Source organism: Herpailurus yagouaroundi, unplaced genomic scaffold (assembly GCF_014898765.1).
Source record: "Herpailurus yagouaroundi ecotype Mexico unplaced genomic scaffold, PumYag 188, whole genome shotgun sequence".
Lineage (NCBI taxonomy): Eukaryota > Metazoa > Chordata > Mammalia > Carnivora > Felidae > Herpailurus > Herpailurus yagouaroundi.
The window spans coordinates 35936336-35961815 of record NW_024412419.1 but is presented as its reverse complement, the minus strand read 5'-3'; the positions used below and the strand labels follow the sequence as shown (position 1 = coordinate 35961815).

The following is a 25480-nucleotide window of genomic DNA, read 5'->3' as shown; positions in this document are numbered from 1 at the left end:
ACCACCGTTCAGTCCTGGGGTCCCTTTTCTTCTGGCCCCAAACTCCTCTTGGTAGTTTCCTCTAGCTCCACAGCTCCCACCTAGAGGCTGAGGACTCCCCAAACTACATCTCCAGCCCTGAACTCCAGGCTCATTCAGCCCACACACTCTCTCCTCTCCTGAGGTCTTGGTGCTGTATGTGGGGCCCTCACGCCTGCGTCAGTCACAAGTGTGGTTGCCTCAACCTCCAAAACATACTCCAGAGGCATCCACTTCTGCCCATTTCCACAGTCCCCATCACTCTGGTTTGTACAACCGTAGTTAGTGGCTTCCAACTGTTCTTCCTGCTTCCGGTCTATTTTCCACGGAGCATCCAGAGTGATTTTTTAATTTTTTTTTAAATCTTGGATCTTGCCCCTCCCCTACTTAGAACCCTCCAGTGGCTGCTCCCTGTTGCTCCTGGAATAAAACCATCCCTCACTCACCTTGCTCTGCCAACATCTCCCATCCCACCTCATTTCACCCCTCCCATCACACCTTCCTTCTTCGTGCCTTAGGGCCTTTGCACTGGCTATTTCTTTGGATTTTTTTTATAAGATAGTCCCTCCTATCATTTGGGTCCCAGTTGAAATACGAACCTAAAGGAATGCCCCCCCCAATCATTTACCAATCTTACTTAATCACTGTCCTTATTTATCTAATCACGGCCCATCCCTCTCCCACCCCCCAAATAACCTCCACAAGAATAGAAACCCTGCCTTGCCCACCGTGTTACTCCTGGTGCCTATAGCCGAGCCAGCCTGGCACGTAATACAATCGATTCTGTCCAATGAGTGAACAAATTGATGAGTGAGCGCACATAGTTATGTGCCTGGGGATTGGGGAATAGGCCACAGACCAGGGTGACAGCCCAGGGCCCCAGCCACAGCACACCCCTCATGCCAGGGCTCCAGGGGCTGGACCCCAGGGGCAGGGTGGCACCTGTGGAACAGGCCTGGAAAAGGGGACCTGTAGTGATAGGTGGCTCCATGGGGGAACAAGGGCAGCCTCATCCCTGATCACCCCCAAAGAAGAAGGCAAAACACTCTTCCCCTTGAACCGCCGGGCTCAGCCAGCCCCACCCTCTGGAGAGCCCAAATTCTGAGACCGAAAACCATATCCTAATGGAGGCTCATCACGGGCAGCCTCTAAGAACGGGGAGGGCCTCCTCGTGGTCACCAAGCACTTCACCTGCTCTGACGTAGGGTGACCACCAAGAACCCCCAGCCCAGAACCAGAGGCCTGGCTCCACTACTTAGACCCAGAGATGCTAAGGCGGCCACACTCATTTCTCTGATAGGCTGGGGCACTACATTACATTCTCGATCTTTGCTTGGGAATCTCCCAGGGGAGCTGTCACCCTGCGAGGAGCACGTCACCCACTTTAAACTCAGACAGTCCTCCCCTCGTGTCCGGGGGGCAAGCAGAGAGACAGCGTTTCCCCCACCCGACGGTCCTTCCCTAAGGCTAATCCCTGAGACCAGGCCCCTGTTCAGTCTAAGAAAATCCCTTGAACTCAAGACTGAAACCCAAGAGAGACTGAGGGCAGAGGCTCCAGGCTCCTGCAAGGATGCCCCCCTACCCCGGCTCGGCCCAGGAGGCTGACAAAGGCCACGCTCTCCCCCAAACTCAAGCACAGCAAGCCTCAGCCCTGCGCTGCTGACCCTCTGCTTCCCCGCTGTCCACCCCAAGAAAGTGGGTATAACCACCTGAGGGCCCCTCCCAGGTCAGTCGGCAAGGTTAAAATGCACTCAGGCACAGCCCAGTACCTAGCTCCTGGAGCAAGTACCCAATTTTATTTTTGCCTTCCCCCAAAACATGTGAGGAACTTGGCCCCACGGGGCCAGGGCACAGGCCCCTACTTCCCTCCAGGCAGGGCTTCCTGGGGCTTCTGACAGTTCATAAGTATGGTGCCACTCCAGCTCTGGGGGTGGGGGGGGTGCTCCTGGCCTGTCAGCCCATGTGGAGACCTTATTCATTCCTGGAACAGCCCTCACACAGGAAGCAGGAGCCAGGAATAGGGCTTTGCTGAAGGAAGATAAGCAGGGTGACCAGCCCCCTCCCCTACAGCCCCTTCACACCTTCCAGGACCTCCTCTGGCCAAGTCCCTGTGTGGAAGGGAAGGGTTCTTGGAAAGCAGAGCAGGCTGGGAAGGAGCTTTGAGTCCTATGTTCAGGGGCCTCACATTCTTGCTGAGTTTCCCCATTGTGCAGTGTTAGAGGGTGCCTCCAACCCTTCCTCGTCGCCCCATGGAGTGGCATCCCTGCCTCTAGAACCTTCCTGCACTGCAGGGGAGCAAGCTGAAAGCCTCCTGGGGAATAGGGCTGCAGGTTACAGCCGCAGGACAACACTCCTAGCACCCAGACATCAGGGATGGGAGACTTCTCCCACGAGCCATGGGCTCCCCTGCAAGTCCTGGCCCAAGGGAGAGACAGAGGCAGTACCTTAGCATGCTGGGAAGGCTGTGACTCACCTACAGAATGATTCCCAGGGGACTTCAGGGCTGGAGCCTGCCTCTGCCCCCCTTTCCAGACCCCTGGCCCTGGAGCCCTAGAGAATGTCACCTCCCCTTCCCAGCAGCCTCCGGGACTAGGGCAGAAGTTGAAAGCAGGCAGAACCAGGCAGCTCTTGACTGGCCTACCTTCCCCGGATAAACCTAGAAGTCCCTTAGAAGCCCCTAGTCCCTAGAAGCCCTTAGGAGAACACATGGAGAAGAAAGGGGCAGAGGGAGAGTCCCAGGCCTCACACAGGGTAGCCAGATTGGGGCTGGAAGACAGGGTACTGCCCGGAGGGGGCTAGGGGCTACTCTAGACGGAGATGGCCTTCGCACTTGGGGACATAAGCCACAGGCTCAACTTCTGCACATCCCCCTGAAAGGACTTTCAGGTACATGTACTCCTGGGAGAGCTGCTCCCCAAAGCCTCCTGGATGGGTCCTGGCTGGTCTTCTGCTTCTGGAGAAGCAGTGAGTGGTACAGAGGGCACTTGGGCCAGCCAGGACCTCTCTAGAGCCAAACCAGGAACGTCTGCTCCAGGCCTGGAGTTTAGGGAGGAAGCTGGGGTCTGAAGCAGCCTTGCAGAGGCCCCCACACCCAACTTTCTCAGCGCAGGGAGCTTCCAGCTACGTGGGCTCTCTCCAGGCCCTGCAACAATGCGCTGGGCTCTAGCCTTGGAGCCACTGGGGTCGGGGCGCCCAGATTCTGCTGACAATGCCTTCAGAAGCTGCTGCAGGTATGGTCTAGAAGCAGGAGTAGGGCTCCTACCATCGCTGTGGGGCTGGAACCCTGAAGCAGGAAAGACAGGAGGTTATGGCCGGGAAACACAGCAGGAAAACGTGTGGCCCAGCTGTAGAGAGCCAGAGTGACCTTCAGTTTCGTTCATACGGATAGCTCAGCTCATCGGAGATAACGTGCCTCGCCCCTGCTTAACGCTTTCAAGACCCAAATTCTCAACCCACACTTAAAGACAAGGACCACAGAACTCCTCAGTCACCACCACAAAGGCCCTCGGGCTCTCTTCCATGGTCTCCCACTCATACCCCCGAGCTGCTGATGGTCAAGCCACCAGATAGCTGAGGGCGGAAAACACCGCAGCCCTCGCCATTCCGACACCTCCTGGGGTCCTCTGTACTGAGGGACACCCTGCTCTCACCACCCCATGTCTGAAGCCTCCTACAGAACTTTTCCTGCATTTGCAACCACCTGCCAAACCCAGAGCATCAGGAGGACATTACTGAGCCCTGTCGGGCCCATGTCCTTAGTGAGACAGGCTCTCCTTGCTCTTCCCTGCCTCTCCTGGACCACTGCTGCCACCCACTGCTTTGTAAACCTCTTCATCTTAAGCCCAAGTTATCTGGCCAGGCCCCTCCACCCTCTCAGTGCTGCCTCTCACCCATCACCCCTGCCCAGGCGCTGAAGGCTTCATGATGAGCCCACCCTTCCATCAACAGACCCTGACCGGGGTGGGGCGGGGGGGGGGGGGGGGGGGGCGGCGCCTGGGTGGCTCAGTCGGTTGAGCATCCGACCTCGGCCCAGGTCATGATCTCACAGTCTGTGGGTTCGAGCCCCGCATCAGGCTCTGTGCTGACAGCTTGCTCAGAGCCTGCAGCCTGCTTCAGATTCTGTGTCTCCTTCTCTCTCTCTCTCTGCCCCTCCCCTGCTCATGCTCGGTCTCTCAAAAATAAATAAATGTTAAAAAATAAATAAAAAAAAAAACAAACCAGATACTGACCAAATCCGAGCTGATCGGCTTCAAACGGCGACTTTTCTCCCCCCTGGTCCCACTGATCTCACAGTTCATTCCCTGCTCCCCATCAGACCTGGTCAGTACCAGAAACCACCACTGCAGAAGTCTCGGTTCCTGGCAGCCCACGCCTATATTTCCAGCTCGCTTGTTTAAATATCACAACGATCTAGCCCCTCGAGCGCAGGGACGCCGAGGTCTCTTCCTGCTTACAAGCTCCTCACTTCCCGACCGTTCTCCTCATCTGACTTGGGCTCCACACACTTTCACTGCAATTACGCCTCAAGCACCGTCCCCTCTGTCACACCTGCCCACAAAACCCCAGTCCTGGAGAACCAAGTCACCAACCTATGCCATGCCTCCACCTGGCTGCCCCAGCACCACCCACAGCCCTGCAGGGTATCTCTAGCTGGTTTCTTCTCCCACAGCCCAGTCGGCATCATCACACCCTTTCCCTTCACATCCATCCCCTTCTCCCCAGCCTCAAGGCTGGTGACTCCATGTCATTCTCTGTGACCAAAGCCCTCAGAAGTGCATGAATCTGCACCTCAAGACCCACATGCAAATTTAGGTCTGCACCTGTCTTCCTTCTCATTAGGACCAACAAAGCTCAGACATATCCTTGGAGACCTATCCACCAAGGGCATCTCCTACCCAAATGTTCTAGATATGCATCCTTCTGCCCTCTGAATCCAACCTTTCTCTTTCTCCATTGGGTTATTTCAGCATCCAAGCATGCTTGAATGTCTACCATCATGGTAAACCTTCCCTAGACCTACAGCCCCTTCCAGCCACTTCCCAATTTCATTTCTCCTAATAGTCCAACCTCAACAATAGTTACCCACAAAGCTCTTGCCACATTATCTTATACTTATTAACTTCAAAAAGTATGCAATATTTGATATTATGTATGGGAAAGAATAGTCTAAGAAATGGTGCTAGAGGGGCACCTGGGTGGCTCAGTTGGTTAAGCATCCAACTTCAGCTCAGGTCATGATTTGTGAGTTTGAGTCCCACATTGGACTCTCCATTCTCAGCACAGAGCCTACTTCTGTCTCCCTCTTCCCCCACCCCCACCGACTTCTGCATGCTCTCTAAAAAATAAACAACAACAACAAAAAATAGTGCTAGAACTGGGTAGCAAAAGTCACATGCAAAAGATTTAGGATTAAATCTTCATGAACTTGGCTTAGGCAAAGGCTACTCAGATAGGACACCAAAACCACAGTAAAAGAACAGGTAAATCGGACCCCATCAAAATTAAAAATGTTTGCATTCAAAGGACACCATCAACCTAGAGAATGTGAGAAAATATTTGCAAATGATAGGTCTGATAAGGGACATGTATCTAGAATGCACAAAGAACACTTTCAACTCAGCAATAGAAAGATAACTCAAATGAAAAACAGATAAAAGGATCAAAACCCACTTCTTTGAAGATATACAGATGGCCAATCATCTGTATGCAGTGCAAATCAAAACGCCAATGAGCTGCCATTTCATACCGAGGACAGAAATAAAAGGATAGATAATAGCTAGTGTTGGCAAGGGCATGGAGAAGTTGGAACCTTCGTACGCTGCTTGTGAGAGTGAAAAATGATACAACCAATTCGGAAAACAATTTAGCAATTCAATCTGGAGTTACCCTAGGACCCAGCAATCTACTCGTAAGCATATATCCAAAGGAAAAGACATAGGTTCACATAAGTTCCTGTAAACAAACATTCGTGGTAACGTGAATCATAATAGCCAGAAAGTTGAAGTAACCCAAACGTCCTTCAACTGATGAACGGACAAAACGTAGCTCATCCATCCAAGTTGGAGTATCATTTAACAATAATGAAGTGCTTCTATAGGTTGCAATATGGATGAGCTTTGAAAACATGAAGTAAAAGAAGCCAGTCACAAAAGATCACGTATCCTATAATTCCATTTGCGTAAAATTTCCAGACTAGGCAACCCTAGAGAGAGCATAGAGCCATGGTTACCTCGGGGGGTGCTCACGTGCCACTTACTGGTTATGGGACATTGGCCAAGTCAATTAAACCCTCTAAAAAGTAAAAAAATAATAAAAAAAAAAAGTCAAACTGTTCACCAAAGTGGCTGTAGCAACTTATACTCCTGTCCACAGGGTATGGACAGGACATTACTCCATTTTCTTATTAGTATCGGGTATTATCAAGTTTTTAGATTTCTGCCAATTTAAGGGGTAAAAAAGTGGTAACATTGTGGTCTTCGCTTGCCATTTCCTCAATTATGAATAAGGTTGATGGCCTTGTGTTTATTTCCCATTTGGTTTTTTTCCCCCATTAGGTCTCTTGCCCTTTTTCCTGCTTTGTATTTGGCTCAGCATGTGTTTATCTATATTATTATATATTAATATGTAATATATATCATGTATTTTAGATACAATTAGTTATGGGTTGCAAGAGTTCTGATTTGTAACTTGTATTTTCACTTTGTCTTGATAAGTAGTTATGTCATTACAGAAGTAGTAGTAGTTATCATATAGTATATTAGAGTAGTTACTAATGTAGTTGGATTTATGAATCTTTGCAGTTTTATGGTTTGCTTTGTGTCTCATTTAAGAGCCTGGGGGGCTCAGTCAGGTAAGCGTCCAACTTCGACTCAGGTCATGATCTCACGGTTCGTGAGTTCAAGCCCCACGTCAGGCTCTGGGCTGACAGCTCAGAGCCTGGAGCCTGCTTCGGATTCTGTGTCTCCCTCTCTCTCTGTCCCTCCCCCACTTGCACTCGCTGTCTCAAAAATAAACATTTAAAAAAAATTGTTTCTATACATCTACCTTTTAACATCCTTTTGCTTCCAATAATTTAGTAGGTTTGGTTGCTTTCAATGTAGAGAATCATCGTCTGTGAATAGGGACAGTTTTGCCTCCTTCCCAATACTCAGATTTTTAATTTTTTTTCTTGCCATACTGCAATGGCTAAGACCTTCACTACAGTATGGAATAGATGGGACAACAGTGGGAAAAAACCTGTTTTGGTCTAAGTTTAGTGCTTTAACATTAAAAATGATTTTTGCTCTGGGTTTTTGGAAGATACTCATGTTAGGGTTAAGAAAGGGACCTCTATTCCTAAGGGTTCTTAATCCTACGTGATCATTTTCACATATTTTGTTTTACATGTCTTATGGTAACCCCAGTGATTTTGTCCTGCAGCCTCAGTCCCCCACTTCACCCTCACTGACACTACCTCAATATAGGATCCTTCCAATTTCTCAAGTCACTCACCTCTCCCACGGGGACTTTGGCCACTTGGGCTGCAGTCATAAAGCCTGAGGACCCGTATGATGTCCGAGGTGCTCAGGTTCCATCGCTGGCCAATGTGGACACTGGGAGCCCAGAGCGGTGTGATGGTGGGCAGCCCACGCCGGCTGAAGGCAAGCCTGAAACCCAGTAGGTGGGGACCTGAATCCAGATCACAGTGGGGGCTGGCTGGGCAGTGTAGAAGGAAGGAACGTAGAAAAGGAAAGGGGGTCCTCACCTCCCATAGTGCATCACTGATGAGTAGTCATAGGGCACCAGCATGTTGCTGCTCCGAGATTTGATGAAGTTGATTTCAAAGCCTGGGAAAAACAGAAGCCAAAACCAACAAAACTTGGTGATAAGGGAAGAAGGCAGGGAAGGGAGGGGTGGGGTGATAGGGGCCTTCGAGGTACTTGTACCCTACCTGAGCTGACAGATCTAAAACTACAGCCAGATGTGCCCCCCTCCCAGTACCAACCAGTCCCTGGTCCCCATCTCCTTGGTGCTTTCACTGCCAACTCCTGTCCTCCCCGCGATGGGTCCAGACCAGCACTAGCTGATGTGGAAGCACAGGGACCTCACAGCTTCCTAGAGCTCACTCTGCTTCTTTCCCCTGTCAAGGTCACCAGTATGCATCTACCTTCACAGAACAGCTTCCGCTAAGTCAAATGCTACGCAGGGTCTCTGACGCCCCCTACCCGCGAGATAGAGTACCTACCCTTCAACCCAGCTTTAGAGACCCGCTCGCCCATCACCTGCTGTTGGGCTCCCACTCCCCAGCAGATCACCTTGTTCTTCCTGCCTCAGGCTAGCAGCACCCATCCCCCAGGTTCAAGTGAAACACTCCCCCACTGGCTAGAGCACCATTTCCCCCATCAGTTGGGTCCCCCAGGCCTGAGAGGGACAAGATTCCCTCCCCCAGCCGCTGTCCTGCCCTTCACAGTGAGCCTCTGAAAAAACAGCCATACCCTGGGTATTTGCTCTCCCAACACCCCCCAGGCCCCGCCAGCCTCTTCCACAACCTGCCATACCAGCCTCTAGGGTACACTCACCTCTTCCTTTTAAAAACCCTTAAGATATTAAACAGTTTTGAACTGGCAATATATTCATCTGGTGTAAAAGTCAAAAAAAACAAAAGTGACACAAAAACAGATAGTCAGATCAATGGAACAGAAGAGAGAACCCAGAAATGCACCCACAAACATATGGCCAACTCATCTTTGACAAAGCAGGAAAGAATATCTAATGGAATGAAGACAGTCTCTTCAGCAAGTGGTGCTGGAAAAACTGGACAACGACATGCAGAAGAACGAACCTGAACAACTTTCTTACACCATACACAAAAATAAACTGAAAATGGATGAAAGACCTCAATATAAGACAGGAGGCCATCAAAATCCTCGAGGAGAAAGCAGGCAAAAACCCCTTTGACCTTGGCCGCAGCAACTTCTTACTCAACACGTCTCCGGAGGCAAGGGAAACAAACAAAAATGAACTATTGGGACCTTGTCAAAATAAAAAGCTTCTGCACAGCAAAGGAAACAATCATCAAAACTAAAAGGTAACTAATGGAATGGTAGAACATATTTGCAAACGACATATCAGATAAAGGGTTAGTATCCAAAATCTACAGAGAACTTATCAAACACCCCAAAAAACAGATAATCCAGTGAAGAAATGGGCAAAAGATACGAATAGACACTTCTCCAAAGAAGACATCCAGATGTTCGACACATGAAAAAATGCTCAACATTACTCATCATCAGGGAAATACAAATCAAAACCCCAATGAGATACCACTTCACACCTGTGAGAATGGCTAACATTAACAACTCAGGTGACAACAGATGTTGGCGAGGATGCAGAGAAAGAGGATCTCTTTTGCATTGTTGGTGGAAATGCAAGCTGATGAAGCCACTTTGGAAAACACTATGGTGATTCCTCAAAAAATTAAAAAGAGCTACCCTACGACCCAGCAATTGCACTACTAGGTATTTATCCAAGGGATACAGGTGTGCTGTTTCGAAGGGACATATGCACCCCAATGTCTATAGCAGCACTATCAACAATAGCCAAAGTATGGAAAGAACCCAAATGTCCATCGATGGATGAATGGATAAAGATGTGGTGTATATATACAATGGAGTATTACTCAGCAATCACAAAGAAGGAAATCTTGACATTTGCAGCTACATGAATGGAACTGGAGGGTATTATGCTAAGCGAAATTAGTCAGAGAAAGACAAATATCATAATACTTCACTCATATGAGGACTCTAAGATACAAAACAGACGGACATAAGGGAAGGGAAGCAAAAATATAAAAAGAGGGAGGGGGACAAAACAGAAGAGACTCATAAATATGGAGAACAAACTGAGGGTTGCTGGAGGGGTTTTGGGAGGGGGGATGGGCTAAATGGGTAAGGGGCACTAAGGAATCTACTCCTGAAATCATTTTTGCACCATGTGCTAACTTGGATGTAAATTATAAAAAAATAAAATGGATTACAAAAATAAAAGTCAAAAAAAAAAATGTTGAGCTATGTGATAAACCTCCCCCTCTATCTTCCAAGTTCCCAGCTCCCCACCCCCAATTACAGTTATTAGTTTATGTATCTTAGTTTGTTCTACACATATCAACTAATACAAATGTATTCTATTTTTCTTCATCCTTTAGAATTTTTTTTTATTAATGGGGGGGGGGGGGTTGGCGAGAGGGGAATCTTAACCAGGCTCCACGCTCAGCACGGAGTCCTATATGGGGCACAATCTTACAACCCTGGGATCATGACCTGAGCTGAAATCAAGAGTCGAATGCTCAACTGACTGAGCTACCCAGGCACCCCTCATTTCTCTTCATTCTTAAACAATTTTTCCCCACTAGAGTACCTAGTGTCTTAACCTGTTTTATGGTTAAGAAAACCACTGCTGAGTTTATGAGTGTCGTTGGTTTTCTAATTCATTAACTTCTGTCTTTAATTTCATTCCCTCCTGCTTTCCTTTATTTTTTAAATTGGATTTAAATGCTTAATTTTTTCTATTTTTTTAATTTTTTCTATTTGTATTGATAAGAATTTCAGTCTACACAATTTCCCTGAACGTTGCCTTAGCTGTGAATGATTAGTTCTAATGTGTTACGATTTTTTTTTTTAAAGAACTCCTGCAATTTAACCTTGGAACTAAAAGAGAGGATTATTGTTGTTTTTTTAGACTTGAACTTCCAAGTATAAGAAGTTTTCAGTTTTGATTTGTTATTTTCTACTTTGCATTTTACATCACCAACAAAACACTTGAATTAACTTTTTCAAATTTGATATTTTTCTATCATATGGTAAGTTTTCGCAAGTATTCCATGAGCCCTTGGAAGGATTATAGTCTCTGTTTTCAGGGTACAGTCACTATCATCACCCCCTTCCTTAGACTAAGCTCTGATCTCAAGCTTCATCCCTCCTCTCATTATCAGGTGCTACCCAAGTCTCCCCCAGAACACCCTTTCTCTGGGGCTCCATGAATGCGGATCTCTTGAGCAGCAGCCCCCTGCCTACTTCACCTGGTTCCCTCCACAACACCGGAAGTGCTCATGCCACAAGTTCTCCACTTACAGGAAGCCTTTGAACCCTTCCCCTTTTATACCCATTCCTCTAGACCAAACCCCTTATCATGTATCTCCTCTGCTTCCCTCTTTCATGAAGGGATTGTCTCTACTCTTCCCGTTCCCTGAATCAGGCTGTCCCCCCAACAAGGGTGGGATCCCACCATCACAGGGGTCAGATGCCCAGCACTCAGCACCACGGCCAGCACACAGCTCCTGCTCACCAGCATCCGACACAGTCAGTGGCCCACTCCCAGACCAGCCTCGGCTTTGCCCCTGCCACCTGTCAGGACATGGCCCCCCTGTGCTTCCTCTATCACGCAGGCCCATTGGTGCCCATCTCACAAGGGCGGAGCCTCCTGCGTCTGGGACTTGGCACACACAGTCCACTTCTTCCAGGCCTTCGGTCTCGGCTCAGCCCCTGCAGCGGGCACACAAGCCCTGCCCCCGCCCCGCACAGCAGCATCTGGCACATGAAGGACTGCTAGTTGAGTGCACCATGAACAAGGGTCAAAGGATACCACCAACTCCATCCCCAGGTACCAGGTTGTGTTCATGAGAAAAAAAAGAAAAAAAATGAGACACAAACATAGTGATTCCCTAACTCAGGCGTGACTCTGGGCGGGCGGATGGAAGGCTCAGGGCCCGGAGCAGCAGTAGCTGGACCACCTCCAGGTCTCAAAGAGAAGCAGGAGCCCCACCTTCCCAATGGTGGACAAGCAGGTGGTAGGAAAGATGGATAACCTCTTCTAAAGTGGCAGGCAACTCTTCAGGCCCTGGCCAGTGCCTGCTGCCCTCTCGCCCCAAGACCCCCAGGTCCAGCGTGGGTTCTGCACGATTTGGCTTACCTGGAAGGATCTCATTCCAGTTGACACGGATATAGTGGTCCCGGTCAGCCCGTGAGTGCTCATGCCAGAAGCCTAGTACGTGCATGAGCTCATGCAGGACAATGCCTGGGCCCTTCTGGAGACACGTAGGTGCCAGGGATACCACCTGCATCCCTCCGCTGCGTCCCACGCTGGAGAAACACCTGCAGGGCCAGGAGAGGACACCGGGTAGACACCAGCCCAGAGATCCAGAGCAGACCCAGGCCCCTTCCCCCTCCTCCCATGTCCTGGGATGAATGACCGTCAACGGGTAGTCTCCATCCCGGATTCTAGTCCCAGGTTTGCAATTCCCAAGTCCCTTCACCACTTGGGCATCCGTGAAATGGGTACACTGGAACCCATTACCAACCCGAGGTACAAGGAAGATGTAGACATGAATAGGAGCACAGATACCGGAAGCGGCTCATTGAACGAGCATCCCCATCCAGGGTCCCCAAGTCAAAGTTTTCACACGTGATCTTAGGTCTCTAACAAGCTAGGAAATGGGTATTGCTGTTATTCCTGCTTCCACAGAGAAGGCAGGAGAGCCTCGCAAGATAAGGCACTTGCCTGGTGTTGGGTGGTTCCTACACTCTGAAACCCAGATCCAAGGCCAGGTGTGTCCCATGAAAGCTGTCCCCATTCACCAGACCGTGAGGTCTCCCCAGAGGAGGGTTTTGCAAGGGACATCAAGCACCTGATTCCCCTCCTTCTCCACCTTCTGCCTTGGGTATTTGTAGGTCTAACTCCCATAGGGCAAACCACTCAAGGGGGGGGGGGGGGGGGGGGGTTTTGGTCAGGGGAAATAGGGCCCCAAAAAGGTTTTTGACAATGGCCTAGTTATAGCCAGCTGAAGGCAGAAGAAAGCCGAGGAACTTCCCCTGCACATGCGCGCTTATGCGTGGATACGCACGCCCCCCAGGAGTACTTACCCAGACATGGGGACGATGGAAATGAAGTCTCTTTGGCCCTGGTAGGCAACAAACCTGACGCATGTGAAGCGTTCAAACTCAGCAAATGCCTTTAGGAAGATGTCGCGGCTGGCTTTATCTGGGGAGGCAACACCCCGGCTGAACCTCCCACCAAGACCCCAGAGCCCCTGTGACCCGTTGGGAGTCTGCCTGCAGGGTGAGCACAGAGCTTCAAATCCCTCTTCCAAAATGGAAGGTCAGGAAAGGGTAGGGGTGCCTGGGTGGCTCAGTCGGTTAAGCGTCCGACTTCGGCTCAGGTCATGATCTCTCAGTTTGCAAGTTCGAGCCCTGCGTCGGGCTCTGTGCCGACAGCTCAGAGCCTGGAGCCTGCTTCGGATTCTGTCTCCCCCCTCTCGCTCTCTCTCTGCCCCTCCCCCGCATAAATTTATGTTTTCTCAAAACATAAATTTATGTTTTCTCAAAAATAAAAATTAAGAAAAAAAAGGGGGTAGCCTGGGGCTCAGGGAGGAGGTAGAGAAAGCTGGGTCCCAGACAGGCCCCAGCTCTGTGACCTTAGGTAGGTCCCCGTCCTCTGGACTGGTCTTTAAATTTTTTTTTTTTCAACGTTTATTTATTTTTGGGACAGAGAGAGACAGAGCATGAACGGGCGAGGGGCAGAGAGAGAGGGAGACACAGAATCGGAAACAGGCTCCAGGCTCTGAGCCATCAGCCCAGAGCCTGACGTGGGGCTCGAACTCCCGGACCGCGAGATCGTGACCTGGCTGAAGTCGGACGCTTAACCGACTGCGCCAACCAGGCGCCCCATGGACTGGTCTTGAAATGGGTCAGATAGTCCTTGGCTGTCCCCCCATCAGCTCTTCTGAGGTTTTGGCCCTCCCAGCTCAGGAGGCTCTCTGGAATAAAAGGGCTTCTTGTGGAAAGGCTCTTTGGTGGTATCGGTGAGGAGAGGCAGAGGGAAGAAACCCAGAGAGGAGCCCAGGCTGCACGGGGAGGAAGGGGCCGGGGCCAGAGGGAGGCCCACGGCTCCCAGGACCCAGAGCACGTGCTTACTCACCGTATCTGCTGGAGATCAGGAAGGGGACCTCCACGACCTCCCCATTCTTGGGCCACTTGTTGCTGGTAGTTGAGAACAGCCGCAAGGGACTCTGAAGAGAGAGGGCACTTCAGGGACCCCTGGGGAGTCCTGGGGTAGGACTAGACCCCTGGGATAGGACTAGACCCCTGGGATAGGACTAGACGCCTGGGATAGGACTAGCCTGGCGTCTTGCCCCCAATGGTGCCAAATCTCAGGCCATAAGAACCCTAAAGATGTGAGAAGCAGGACACAGGTCCAGGAGGGTGAGGAGGACATCAGAAACAGGACAGAGCGGTGGGAGATGTGGGGGCCTGCTGGGTGAGCCGTGGTGACCACCACCACCCTTTGTTCCACACAACAGAACTTGTTACCGATTGTATCCAACAGAAAAACAAAACCACTTGTTCCCAACGAGGCTGACGAGGCGTCCCAGCTCCCCAGGGGGGGCCTAGTTCCAAAGAGCTCAAGGGCCCACCAGCAGCCCCATGCTTCCAGAAACACAGCGGTCAGCCGAACGTCCCTGAATGTTAGGGCTCAGGCTAAGGCAACACCCCTGGCCTCAGCAGCTCCTCTTTCCACTCTTCCAGCAACCAAAACCGTTGGGAGGCGCGGGCTTCACGGAAGCCCAGCAGGTCCTGCCCCACTGGCTACCACAGGCTTCGCTGGATTCCGCTCTTACCCCAGCCTCACTGAATAACCGGAAACAGGGGCCTCACCCCACCCCCAGGGCTCCCGCCCAGCCCCAGCCTTTGACTCTGCAGCCCAGCCTCACGCTGTGCCCTCAGTGGGCGGTCACCAAACCCCAGAAGGGTCTTGCTGTCACCAGGTCGCGGTTCTGGTCTGGGCACCTCTGCCTCCCAGTCTCCTAAAACATGGCTCTGTTCCCCTGAACACCGTGCATTCTCGGCTCCCTGTTCCCACCCCACCTGCTCCCTGTTCCCACCTGTTCCCAGTCTTCTGGCAAAGTCACCCCAGTTCCCACCCAGCCTTCTGACTCCACCCCTCACCTCCCACGGGGATGGGGTCCCTGCCTTACCTCCCCAAACCGTGGCCACCACCCCGGTGTGCACGACCACCACCGCCCTACAGCCCCACCAGCCCCTCTGCCGATCTGTGCTCATCTCTTCCTTCATTCCAGTACTTTCTGAGCACCTCCCCTGGGCACAGTACCAAGCTGGATCTTGAGGACTCAAATGCCCTCCTTCAGGAAGCCCTCCAAGGCTGATTGCTGTTACCACCGTAGAAGTTACCCTCCCTCCTTTTCCCTTCAGTCTGGCTAATTGTGGAACATTCACTGTGACTTTAGCAAGAAGGGGGGCGGGGGGGGGTCTATCAAGCTACGAGCGACAGAGACAGGTCCTTCACACGTCACACCCCATGACACCAGAGGCTGGGCTCAAAGGCCTCCGACAGCATCGTGAAGTTATTTACACAGATGTGTATGCTTGCTCACCGGCCGGAGGATGTCCCCCTCGAGGAGGAAGCTGCTCTCTGGGGTTTCCTCTGGGATGAGCCCTGGGAAGGAAGGGAAGGAGTGTGTGAGCCCATGCCCCCCCCCAGAATCCAGACTCTAAGGACAGGCCCCAGAAGCAACCCCAAAGTCTGTCCTTCCTGACTCTGAAGCTGGAGGTTCCCTGGGCCCCTGAGGCTGTGTGGCCTCAGGCTAGTCACACAGCCCCTCTGAGTCTCCCCTCTACATAATATATATGGCCCCTCAGCCCAGTCACATCTCTCCCTTGCTCAAACACGGCCCAGAGCGCCTGCCACCCACACGCTTCCCTCTGCGTTTGAACCTCTCTGCTAATCAGAAGCAGACTTTTTCTCCAGCTGTCTCCTTCACCCCCCTCTCCAGCACAGGCCATACTCTAGGAACATGCCCTGGGCCCCCCTGTCCTACCTCGTCCCCCCTCTAATGCCCGCCGATTGGTAGGATATTCAGGACCCTTGCGGGGACAAGTGAAATTCCAGCTCACGTCACCACAGAAGGGAGGGAAGTCTGGATCCGGTTGAGTCTGGCTCCCCCCGCCCCCCCCCATCTCAGCTAGTCTCTGCTTCTGTCTCCAGCCTCCGTTTCTGCCACCGCCCCGTGAGGAGTCTTAGAGGAGAGTCTGGCACCCTGGCGGTACCTTACGTCGGGTTCCCTAGAAGCAGAGCCTGGGCTGGGGAGGCACCTGCAAGCGATTTACTGAGGGGTGCTGGGGAACACCCCGACTCCGCCGGGGTGCAGCCCCAGTCTGATCCCACAGGAGCTCTGGACCCCAAATGGCACCACAGACTTGTTCCACTTTGAGGCAGGGGACTGACCCGTGGCCCACAGGAGTCACGGCGGGCCACCTTGGGCAGGGGAGGGAGTGGCTTCCCAAGCATCCCTGGCAGAGGGCCTTCAGCTGCGAGGCCTTAGCGGCCCACATTCCCGGCAGCTGGGGCTGGGGTGTGCTTCCCGGTAAAGGGCCTCTCGGATAGCAGTTGGGCTCCAGCAGCCCGAGCTGAGAGCATCCATGGCAGCTCAAAATCAATGCCAGGGAAGCCTCAGATGGGTTCTGGCTACCTCCAGACCAGTCACAGTTACCAAAAGGTCACGCACTGCCCTGAGGCTCCGTAGCTCCGGGGCTCCAAGTCGGTTCAGACCACAGGGTAGCGGCCACATTCGGGAGATCCCCATCCCTCCAAAGTCCCCCCCCCCGTCCCCCCGACACTTCGGCTCCAACACCCGAATTCCAGTATTCCCCCCACCCCCGCAGCTTCATTCCAGGTTATCTATACATTCTCTTTAATTTTTTTAATTTTTTTTTCAACGTTTATTTATTTTTGGGACAGAGAGAGACAGAGCATGAACGGGGGAGGGGCAGAGAGAGAGGGAGACACAGAATCGGAAACAGGCTCCAGGCTCCGAGCCATCAGCCCAGAGCCTGACGCGGGGCTCGAACTCACGGACCGTGAGATCGTGACCTGGCTGAAGTCGGACGCTTAACCAGCTGCGCCACCCAAGCGCCCCTTTAATTTTTTTTTTTTAAATGTTCATTTGTTTTTGAGAGAGACACACACACATACAGAGTGCAAGTGGGGGACAGTCAGAGAAAGAGGGAGACACAGAACCTAAGGCAGGCTCCGTGCTGACACGGGGCTCGAACTCACGAACCACGAGATCATGACCTGAGCTGAAGTCGGATGCTTAACCAACTGAGCCACCCAGGCGCCCCTAGATGTTCCCTTTCTTCAGCAGGGATTCCCCAGACAAGAAGGCCATGGGCCTCATGCCTCTTTGTGTCTATAGCCCAGCTCATACCCTCACACCTGCAGCCTATCCTGCACCAGGTGGCTGACATCTTTTCGAACATCCGCTGATGACTTAGTTTAACACCAGCCGGAGCATCTGAAGACCCACGTTTTAATCAGGCCATTTTTAAAAACGTAGGCTTTCCTCCCTTCTTATGAAAGCAACAATCTCATGGAAAAGATACAGAAATATAGACTTTTCAAGAGTTGCCCATAGACCGAGGAACTGCTATTCACCCAGAGCCCAGTAAGCTGGCACAGTTCCAGCTCCTTCTGCTCATCCGCGTGTTCTGCGTGGTTTTCACCACACTACGTGGACAATTTCGTAGCCCCTCCACCCCACAAGAAGACACAGCGCCCTCACCTTGGTTAATCGCAGGGATGTCCTTGTCCCAGGATGTCTGGGTCCCCTCGGGGTTGAGGCCCTCCGAGAAGCTGGTTCCACAGGCTTCTGAGCAGCTGGAGGCTGAGGGTGCTCCTAGGATCAAACCTGGCCCAGACGGGCACGTACCCATGATGCCCGAAGTGCCCTCATTGGCGAGAGAGGACAACAGGGCCTGGGGGGTGGGGGCTGGGTAGTATCAGACCACAACAGCCAGGCCCTTCGCGAAGGCAGACCCCCAGAAAGTAGTCCTGGGAGACTGCCTGGCCTCCCCTCAGTGCAAGCTGATGGCAAGGCCTAGACAACTTGGAGGAAGGAGCTTCTTTAAGGGGACCAACACTGGGTTCCAAAAAGCAGCCCCAGGCTCTGAATAGCTGTGTATATGAGATAGGGGAGGAAGCAAAAGAGAGGCGGGACCAGACCTCAGGCTCTAACAGTGAGGGTGAGCCCGGGCTAGCTGCCCCGGCCCCATGCCTCCCTTCTCAGCCCAGGCCTCTGGAAATCAGACTCAGATCGAGCAAGCCTGGCATGACCAGCAAAACAAGGATGCCTGAGGGCTACACCTGCTACCTCCTGCCAGGCAGGCCCTCTGCTTTCAGGATCTTCAGGATGCCTCCCCTTGGTGCCCCCTAGGAACTGATTTCTGGGAACATCCCTGGAGAGCCCATTTTCTGCGCCGTTCAGATCCCTGCAGGCTCCAGCCACACCCTTCTTGCCTCTACTCAGCACTCTGCAGGCTAGCAGCCCACTTACCTGGCAAAGAGACCAGACCCAGCACCCAAGGCCAGAGGCCTCCCATATTCATGCTCTGGTGCCCCCCCCCCCCCCCCACCGCGAGCCCTGCAGCAAGTGGGAGCACGACTCCCAGGCAGGGACAAGCCAGCCACTCCCACCCCCACTCCCACGCTTAAATAGCAGCGTCTCCAGCCCCCACCTGCAGCCTTGCCCCAACCAACTCCACCTGCTGCCCTACCCACACCTGTGTTCCCCACCCCCAGCCCTACCCACCCCTATGTGTGTTCCCCACCCCCAGCCCAGGCCGAGCCTTCTGGACCCTAGTCAACCCTTCCCAGCCTGGCTGAAGTGGGCAAGAAGGCAAGAATCCAGGCACAAAGCGCCCTGCAGGGAGGGAGGGTCCCACTTGGGAGTGTGCCTCTTCTGAGGTCCCCTCCCACCACCAGGGGGCAGAGGAACACCACAGAAGGGTGCTGAGGTGGGCGCCCTGGCGTGGACCTCATCCTCCAATATGTGGAGACCCGGTCCTGCCCCCGCCCTGTGCGCAGACATGGGGAAAGCTGCCTGAGACCCTGAGGCACCACAGTCTATCTGTGGGAGGAGGGAAAGGGCACTAATTTTTATAAGCGGACAATCACAAGCGTAGGGATCAGGAAAAGTTTACACGCTGAACGCCCGGTGTAACCAGCACCCCAGAGAAGCCTGCCATGTGGAAAGGGGGATCTTTGCATACCTGGACCCTCGCAGGGACACTACCCCTGTCATCCCCCACAACAGCCTTGCAAGACTGGCATTTATCCCCATTTCACAGATCCAGAAACCAAGGCTCCTTACCCATCTCCCTCCTCCTCTCTGCTCCTTGGCCTCTGAAGAAGCCCATTCTCAGAGCTTGGTCGCCAAGGGTCCCACCTGGATTTAAATCCTGGAGGTGAGGGATTTGGGGACCTCCCCAGCCAGTGCCCAGTGAAAAGAAGCAACAGAGACGAGGCAAGGTCACCAGCCACCGTCCACAAGTGCCTCTCCGCATCCTGCCATGCCTAGAATCCAGCATTTCTCAAAAGACAGGAGTCAGAATCACAGGGAGAACAGACAGTTGCCCCTGGTGCCCGGACACAGTATTAATGTGTGTAAAAATGCAATGAGCTGGCCGCTTCGGATGAGTGCTTTGTAAAATAATCGTAATAATAATCGCCCTGCTTGGGTAGAGCAACAGATTCTCAGTTGAGAGATACAGTTTGACTTGAGGACATTACGCTAAGCAAAATAAGCCATTCAGCGCAGGGAAAATATGGTATGATTCCGCTTATGAAGTATACAGTCAGGTTCAGAGACAGAAAGAATGGTGGCTGCCAGGGCCTGGGGGAAGAGAAAATGGGGAGTGGTTGTTTAATGGGTACAGACTTTCAGCCTTGCAAGATGGGAAAGTTCTGGAGACCTTGAATATGCTCAACATTACCGTACACTTAAAAATAGTAAAGATAAGGGGCGCCTGGGTGGCGCAGTCGGTTAAGCGTCCGACTTCAGCCAGGTCACGATCTCGCGGTCCGGGAGTTCGAGCCCCGCGTCGGGCTCTGGGCTGATGGCTCAGAGCCTGGAGCCTGTTTCCGATTCTGTGTCTCCTTCTCTCTCTGCCCCTCCCCCGTTCATGCTCTGTCTCCCTCTGTCTCAAAAATAAATAAACGTTAAAAAAAATTTAAGAAAAAAATAGTAAAGATGAGGGGCGCCTGGGTGGCTCAGTCAGTTAAGTGGCCGACTTCGGCTCAGGTCATGATCTCGCGGTCCATGAGTTCGAGCCCTGCGTCGGGCTCTGTGCTGACAGCTCAGAGCCTGGAGCCTGTTTCAGATTCTGTGTCTCCCTCTTTCTGACCCTCCCTCGTTCATGCTCTGTCTCTCTCTGTCTCAAAAATAAATAAACGTTAAAAAAAATTTTTTTTAAATAGTAAAGATGATACATTTTATGTTACACATGAATGTATAATGTCTCTGCAGGGGATACATTCCAAGACCCCCAGTGGGTGCCTGAAATTGTGGATAATACAAACCCCTATATATAGTATTTTTTCCTATACAAACATACCTATGATAAACACTTAAATTACAAATTAGGCATAGTAGGAGCGCCTGGGTGGCTCAGTTGGTTAAGCGTCCGACTCTTGACCTCAGCTCGGGTCTTGATCTCAGGGTCGTTTCAGGCCCTGTGTTGGGCACCATGCTGGATATAGTGCCTAGGAAGGAAGGAAGGAAGGAAGGAAGGAAGGAAGGAAGGATGGAAGGAAGGAAGAAAACAAGTTAGGCACAGTAAGAGATTAACAACAACTAATAAACACTGTAATTATTTTTTAAGTCTATTTATTTATTTTAGAGAGAGAGAGAGAGAGAGTGAATCCCAAGCAGGCTCCACACCGTGATCGCAAAGCCCGACGTGGGGCTCGAACTCATGAACTGTGAGATCACAACAAAATCAAGAGTCGCACGCCTAACTGACTGAGCCGCCCAGGCGCCCCAACAACTAATTGAGGCTGTAATTAAAGCTATGTGAATTTGGTCTCTCTCAAAATGTCACGCTGCGCCGCATTTGCCCTTCCTTGTGCCGATGGGAGATAAAATGCCTGCGTGGTGAGATGAGGTGAGGCGCACGGTGTCGGCGCTGTGACACAGTGTTAGGTAGTATTGACCTTCCAATGAGAGGTCAGGGAGAGGATCGCCTGCTTCCAGATTGCGGTTGACCAGAGGCAACTAAAACCACAGAAAGCAAAACCTCGGATGAGGAGGGACGACTGTATATTTGCAGTGTTCTGTTTTGTTTTGTTTTTACACTTATCTTTGAGAGGTGGTCGAGGGGAGGGGAGGAGACACAAAATCTGAAGCAGGCTCCTGGATCTGAGCCATCAGCACGGAGTCCGATGCGGGGCTTGAACCCACAGGCCGTGAGATCATGACCTGAGCTGAAGTTGGGTGCTTAACCAACTGAGGCAAGGTGCCCCCTCCCCCCCCCCGTATATTTTTAACCACAATTTAAAAGTTTGAAAGAAAGAAAGAAGGAAGGAAGGAAGGAAGGAAGGAAGGAAGGAAGGAAGGAAGGAAGGGGTGCCTGGGTGGTTCTGTCGATTAAGCATCCGACTCTTGATTTCAGCTCAGGTCATGTTCCAGGTTGGTGGGACTGAGCCCCCCCCCCCCCCCCATCAGGCTATGCGCTGAGCATGAAACCTGCTTAAGATTCTTTCTCTCTCTCTCTCCCCCCTCCCCGCCTCCCTCCCTCTGCCTGTCTCCCCTGCTCATGTTCTCTCTCAAATAAAAAAAATATATATTTAAAAAATAAATAAGAAGGAAGGAGGGGGAGAGACAGAAATGCCGTTTGTTTAGAAAACAAACTGAAAAACACAGGCAGGGGAGGCTGGATGGGGAGGGTAGATGGAAGGGATGGGGTAGCGGTGAGGGTGGGGTGGGCAGCCACCAGTCCTGCTGTTTGTGAGATGTGACCGTGTGGTGGGAAGTCTCCCGGGACTCAGGGCCCCCCATGCTCTCCCCACCCCCCAACCCCAAGCTGAGCGGCTGGTGGCAGATCCAAACGGAAGCCCCACTCAGGACCTAAGGAAGCCCGGATAGTAAGCCCGGCTCTGCCCAGCTCTCACCCACCCCTAGACGGCCGAGAGAGCTAGGCACTGGGGGCGGGCTGTTCGTCCTTCACCCGGCCTTGTGGAACGAGTGCCCATGTGTGCCAGACCCCGGGCACAGAGGGCAGAGCAGACCACGGGCCCTGCCCTCATGAGCATCCAGCCCAGTGGAGACGCATACCTACACACCCGCACGCCTGAAAACCTTCACCGACCACCCGCTAACATGTCCTGAGCACCTACTATGTGCAGGTGCTGGGCTAAGCCCCTTAAACGGATTGACTTGTGTCATTCTCAAGACCACCCTAACTGCCAGGGGCTCATAATAAAACCCCACTTTACAGATAAGGGAACTGAAATACAGCGAGCAAAGCTGGCTCCCTAACCGTCAAACTACACCCCTCAGGTGCACCCTGCCAGGCGCTCAGAATTTCCTAAGGAAGAGCCAGCCCTCCGCGGGGATGACCCTTGAGCTGAGTTTGGAAAGACAGAGTTAGATGACACTCCAAGCGGCCAGGAGCATCAGAGCGGAGGCTGAATGACACAGGGTGAGCTGTCCCAGAGCTGTCCTCAAGGGCCTCAGCACCCCTGCCCTCTGGCAAATCACAGTACCCGTTTCCGGCCGCCCCAGCATGCACCCCTCCACTTCTGGCTTGGCCTGGGCCCACGACTCATGCCTCCCCAGACAGCGTAGTCTCAAACCAGGCAAGTAACCAATATTCGGTCAAGGCATGCTACTTGAGTGGGTGGAAAGAACAACCAAGCCCATGCCTGGTGACGTGTTCTCCACACCAGACCCCGGGCCACATGACTCCTGGGGACAAGAAGGAACTCTGGAACGGGGCTTCCGGGAGCCCTGGCGCAAATGGGCATTCCGAGGCTTGGGGGCCCGGCCCGGGTGTGTGCGAGAAGAGGTCAGAGAGGCTGTGCTGCCCTCCTGTAGGGAAAAGGGGGCCCGGCCTAGCACACACACGTGCATACGGCCACGGGAAGAGCCACACACATGGGCACACACACAGATACGTTCAAGTACACACGGCATGCAGGTGTGTGCGAGCCGAGCACAGACACCCACACCCGTGGCAGCAGCCACATACATAGACCCGCACACGTACATATGCACCCACGTTCCAAAAAGGAAGTGGGGCCCGAGCCATGGACACATGGCCTTTTCCCCACAGGGTCCAAAGCCAGTAACAGGAATAAGGTTGGAGACAGCCTCCCTGAAACTGCCTCCTTCAGCTCTGGAGACAGACAGAGCTGGGCCAGGACACCCACACGGTGGGGCGGAGGTGGGGGGCAGGGCCGAGGGGCTCCTCCTGCAGGTGAGGCCCCCCACCAGCACCTTCTTCCTTCCACTTCTTGGATACTGCCAGCACGAGGAAAGGCGAGGTCTGATGAAACAGCGTTCGAGCATTTTCCCAGGCACTGACTTGAGACCGACGCTTGAGAAGTTGTTTTTTAAACAAAACAATATTTTATTGATGCATCCTCAATGTTCTGTATAAATATAAAGTGCTAAGTTTCCAACCCCCGCCCACAGGGCCGGGAGGAAGTGGGGGAGGGAGTGTTAAATGTCAGCTGAACACAAATAACTTTCCAGCGCCTGGCCAATACAGGCGTGAAACACTCACACACATACACACGTGTGCACACGCAAGCACAGAGGTCCGGACGCCACAGACGCGTCACTTCCCCAACACCCAGCTCCCCAGGAGCTCAGGGCTCAGACTCCAGGCCTGTAGTGGAACCCCCCCCTCCCCGCCCCTGCAGGCGGGGCTCCTGATTGTCACAGCTTGTTCCCTTAGAGCTCTCGGGCTGCCAAGGGCTTCAACACGGTGGTGGGACCAGTGGGAATCCATGGGTGTAGAGTCCAGTCAGTTTCTGCCAGGAGACAGAGGGGTGAGGGGAAGCAGACACGCCCTCCATTCTGGTCCCCCGGGATGAGGGCCAGCCCTCAAACCTAGCAGAAGAGCACCAGGTGAGAAAGTCCAGCATTCCCACATTCCCAGCACCACCAGCTGGGGGCTTTTGGAATTCCAGGGAAGGGGCAGCTTGCCCTGAACAGAGGGACCCGGTGGCCCTGGGGGAGCCAGCAAGGTGCGGCCCTGCCTCAGTGACATAGCACCTGCGTCTCAAACTGTAGCAGCTGCCCCATGAAACTGAAGTTGGGGGAGATGACTCCCCGGCGTTGCTTAACAAAGTCGAAGGCCTCGTCCAGCCTCACGCGGCGGCTCTGGATCAGGTAAGCCAGGCAGATGGTGGCGGAGCGTGAGATGCCCGCCTGGCAGTGTACGAGCACCCGGCCTCCAGCGTTCTTCACCGAGTCTGCAAAGGAGGTGAGGAAGGGGAGGAGGGTCAGACAAGAAGGCAAGCAGGGGAGCTGACAGGTGCCCCTTCAGGTCCCTGGGCTGAGGGCCCCCCTCTTACCAATGAAGCTTATGGCCTCCTGGAACCAGGCACTGATCTCCACCATCTGGTTGTCCTCCACCGGGATGCTCTTGTAGCGGAAAAGGCCCTCAAAGTGGTTGGGGCAGCTGGCGGAGACGTTGAGGACAGCTGTGATGCCACAAGCCTGCAGCCCCTGCAGGTCGGAGGAGTGGCTGCAGCTGCCCAGGAACAGGTAGGGTAAGATCTCCACGGGGCCGCCCTGCATGGGGAGGAGGAAGGGGGTGATGGTGAGGTCTTCCCGGCCCAGGCCTGGAGAGCCTGAACACCAGTGAGAGAAGACAGGGCAGGCTGGCCTGGACAAGAGGAGCCCTCAGCCTATCCTGACCAGGATCACACTCAAGAATACGAGGACACACGGGGACACACACAAACACACACCTCCCCCATCAAGGCCCCAAATACACTTCAGGCACACAGATTCACGTGAGCGGCCCATATCATATACACATAGATGTGCTCCCGTTTGCTGCGGACACACACACACACACACACACACACACACACGAATGCGGACATGGAGAGACTCCTGGCATCCACGAGTGGCGGCCTCTTTCCCCAGAGGTGCCTATCGGGCAAATACGGAGGTAGCGGGGAGAGCAGTGCACGGAGCCCTGATCTCAACTCACCTGGTCGTAAAAGGGAGCCCTGGCGTCAGAACGGCTGTTCTCGGCCCCAACAGGCGACATGGCCGGGGCGGGGGACTCGGAGCACAGATCGGGGCAGCAGGCCTGGAAGCCGTCGAAGCCGCCTGCAGGGAGGGAGAGGGCCGGTTAGCGGGGTGGGCCCGGCGGGGGCGGCGGGTTGGGAGCGTGGGCCGGGAGGGGGCCGGCGCGGGCGGCGCTCACCTCGCAGGAAGCAGACGGCCGTGGGCCCCGCGCGGGTCTCGGGCAGCAGCGCGGAGAGCAGCGCGTGCGCCGGGCCGTCGGGCGGGAGCGCAGCCACCGAGGCGCTGCCCTCGTCCAGCACCACGGCCCGCGCCAGCTCCCCGCCCCCCAAAGGGACCCGAAGAGCACGGTCGGGCAGCAGGCAGGCG

General features: G+C 53.3%; 2 protein-coding genes across 2 annotated transcripts in view; both read right to left on the bottom strand.

The window, feature by feature from the left end:
* Window positions 1–1726: 1726 nt before the first annotated feature.
* ASTL (astacin like metalloendopeptidase) lies at window positions 1727–18446 on the bottom strand. The gene is made up of 9 exons (XM_040496651.1): window positions 18401–18446; window positions 17630–17755; window positions 15443–15504; window positions 13969–14059; window positions 12915–13032; window positions 11965–12146; window positions 7763–7844; window positions 7510–7664; window positions 1727–3301 (listed from the first exon to the last, which is right to left on the bottom strand). The coding sequence occupies exons 1-9, from the start codon at window positions 18444–18446 to the stop codon at window positions 2901–2903; spliced, it is 1263 nt and encodes a 420-aa protein (XP_040352585.1). The 3' UTR covers window positions 1727–2900.
* Window positions 18447–23450: 5004 nt separating this feature from the next.
* Window positions 23451–25480, bottom strand: part of DUSP2 (dual specificity phosphatase 2) — a 2735-nt gene continuing 705 nt past the window's right edge. The window contains exons 2-5 of the mRNA XM_040496650.1: window positions 25293–25480; window positions 25074–25195; window positions 24427–24646; window positions 23451–24324 (exon numbers count right to left, since the gene is read on the bottom strand). The exon at window positions 25293–25480 is cut by the window's right edge and continues 6 nt beyond it. Coding sequence (XP_040352584.1) covers window positions 24110–24324; window positions 24427–24646; window positions 25074–25195; window positions 25293–25480 — 745 coding nt within the window. The 3' untranslated portion in view covers window positions 23451–24109. The remainder of the gene's footprint in view (window positions 24325–24426; window positions 24647–25073; window positions 25196–25292) is intronic.

Coding starts and splice junctions, on each gene's coding strand:
- ASTL (XM_040496651.1), bottom strand. CDS start 18,446: ATGGGAGGCCTCTGGCCTTGGGTGCTGGGTCTGGTCTCTTTGCCAG. Junction 17,756..18,400: donor GGGTCTGGTCTCTTTGCCAG/GTAAGTGGGCTG, acceptor CGTCTGGGCCAG/GTTTGATCCTAGGAGCACCC. Junction 15,505..17,629: donor CATCCCTGCGATTAACCAAG/GTGAGGGCGCTG, acceptor CTTCCTTCCCAG/GGCTCATCCCAGAGGAAACC.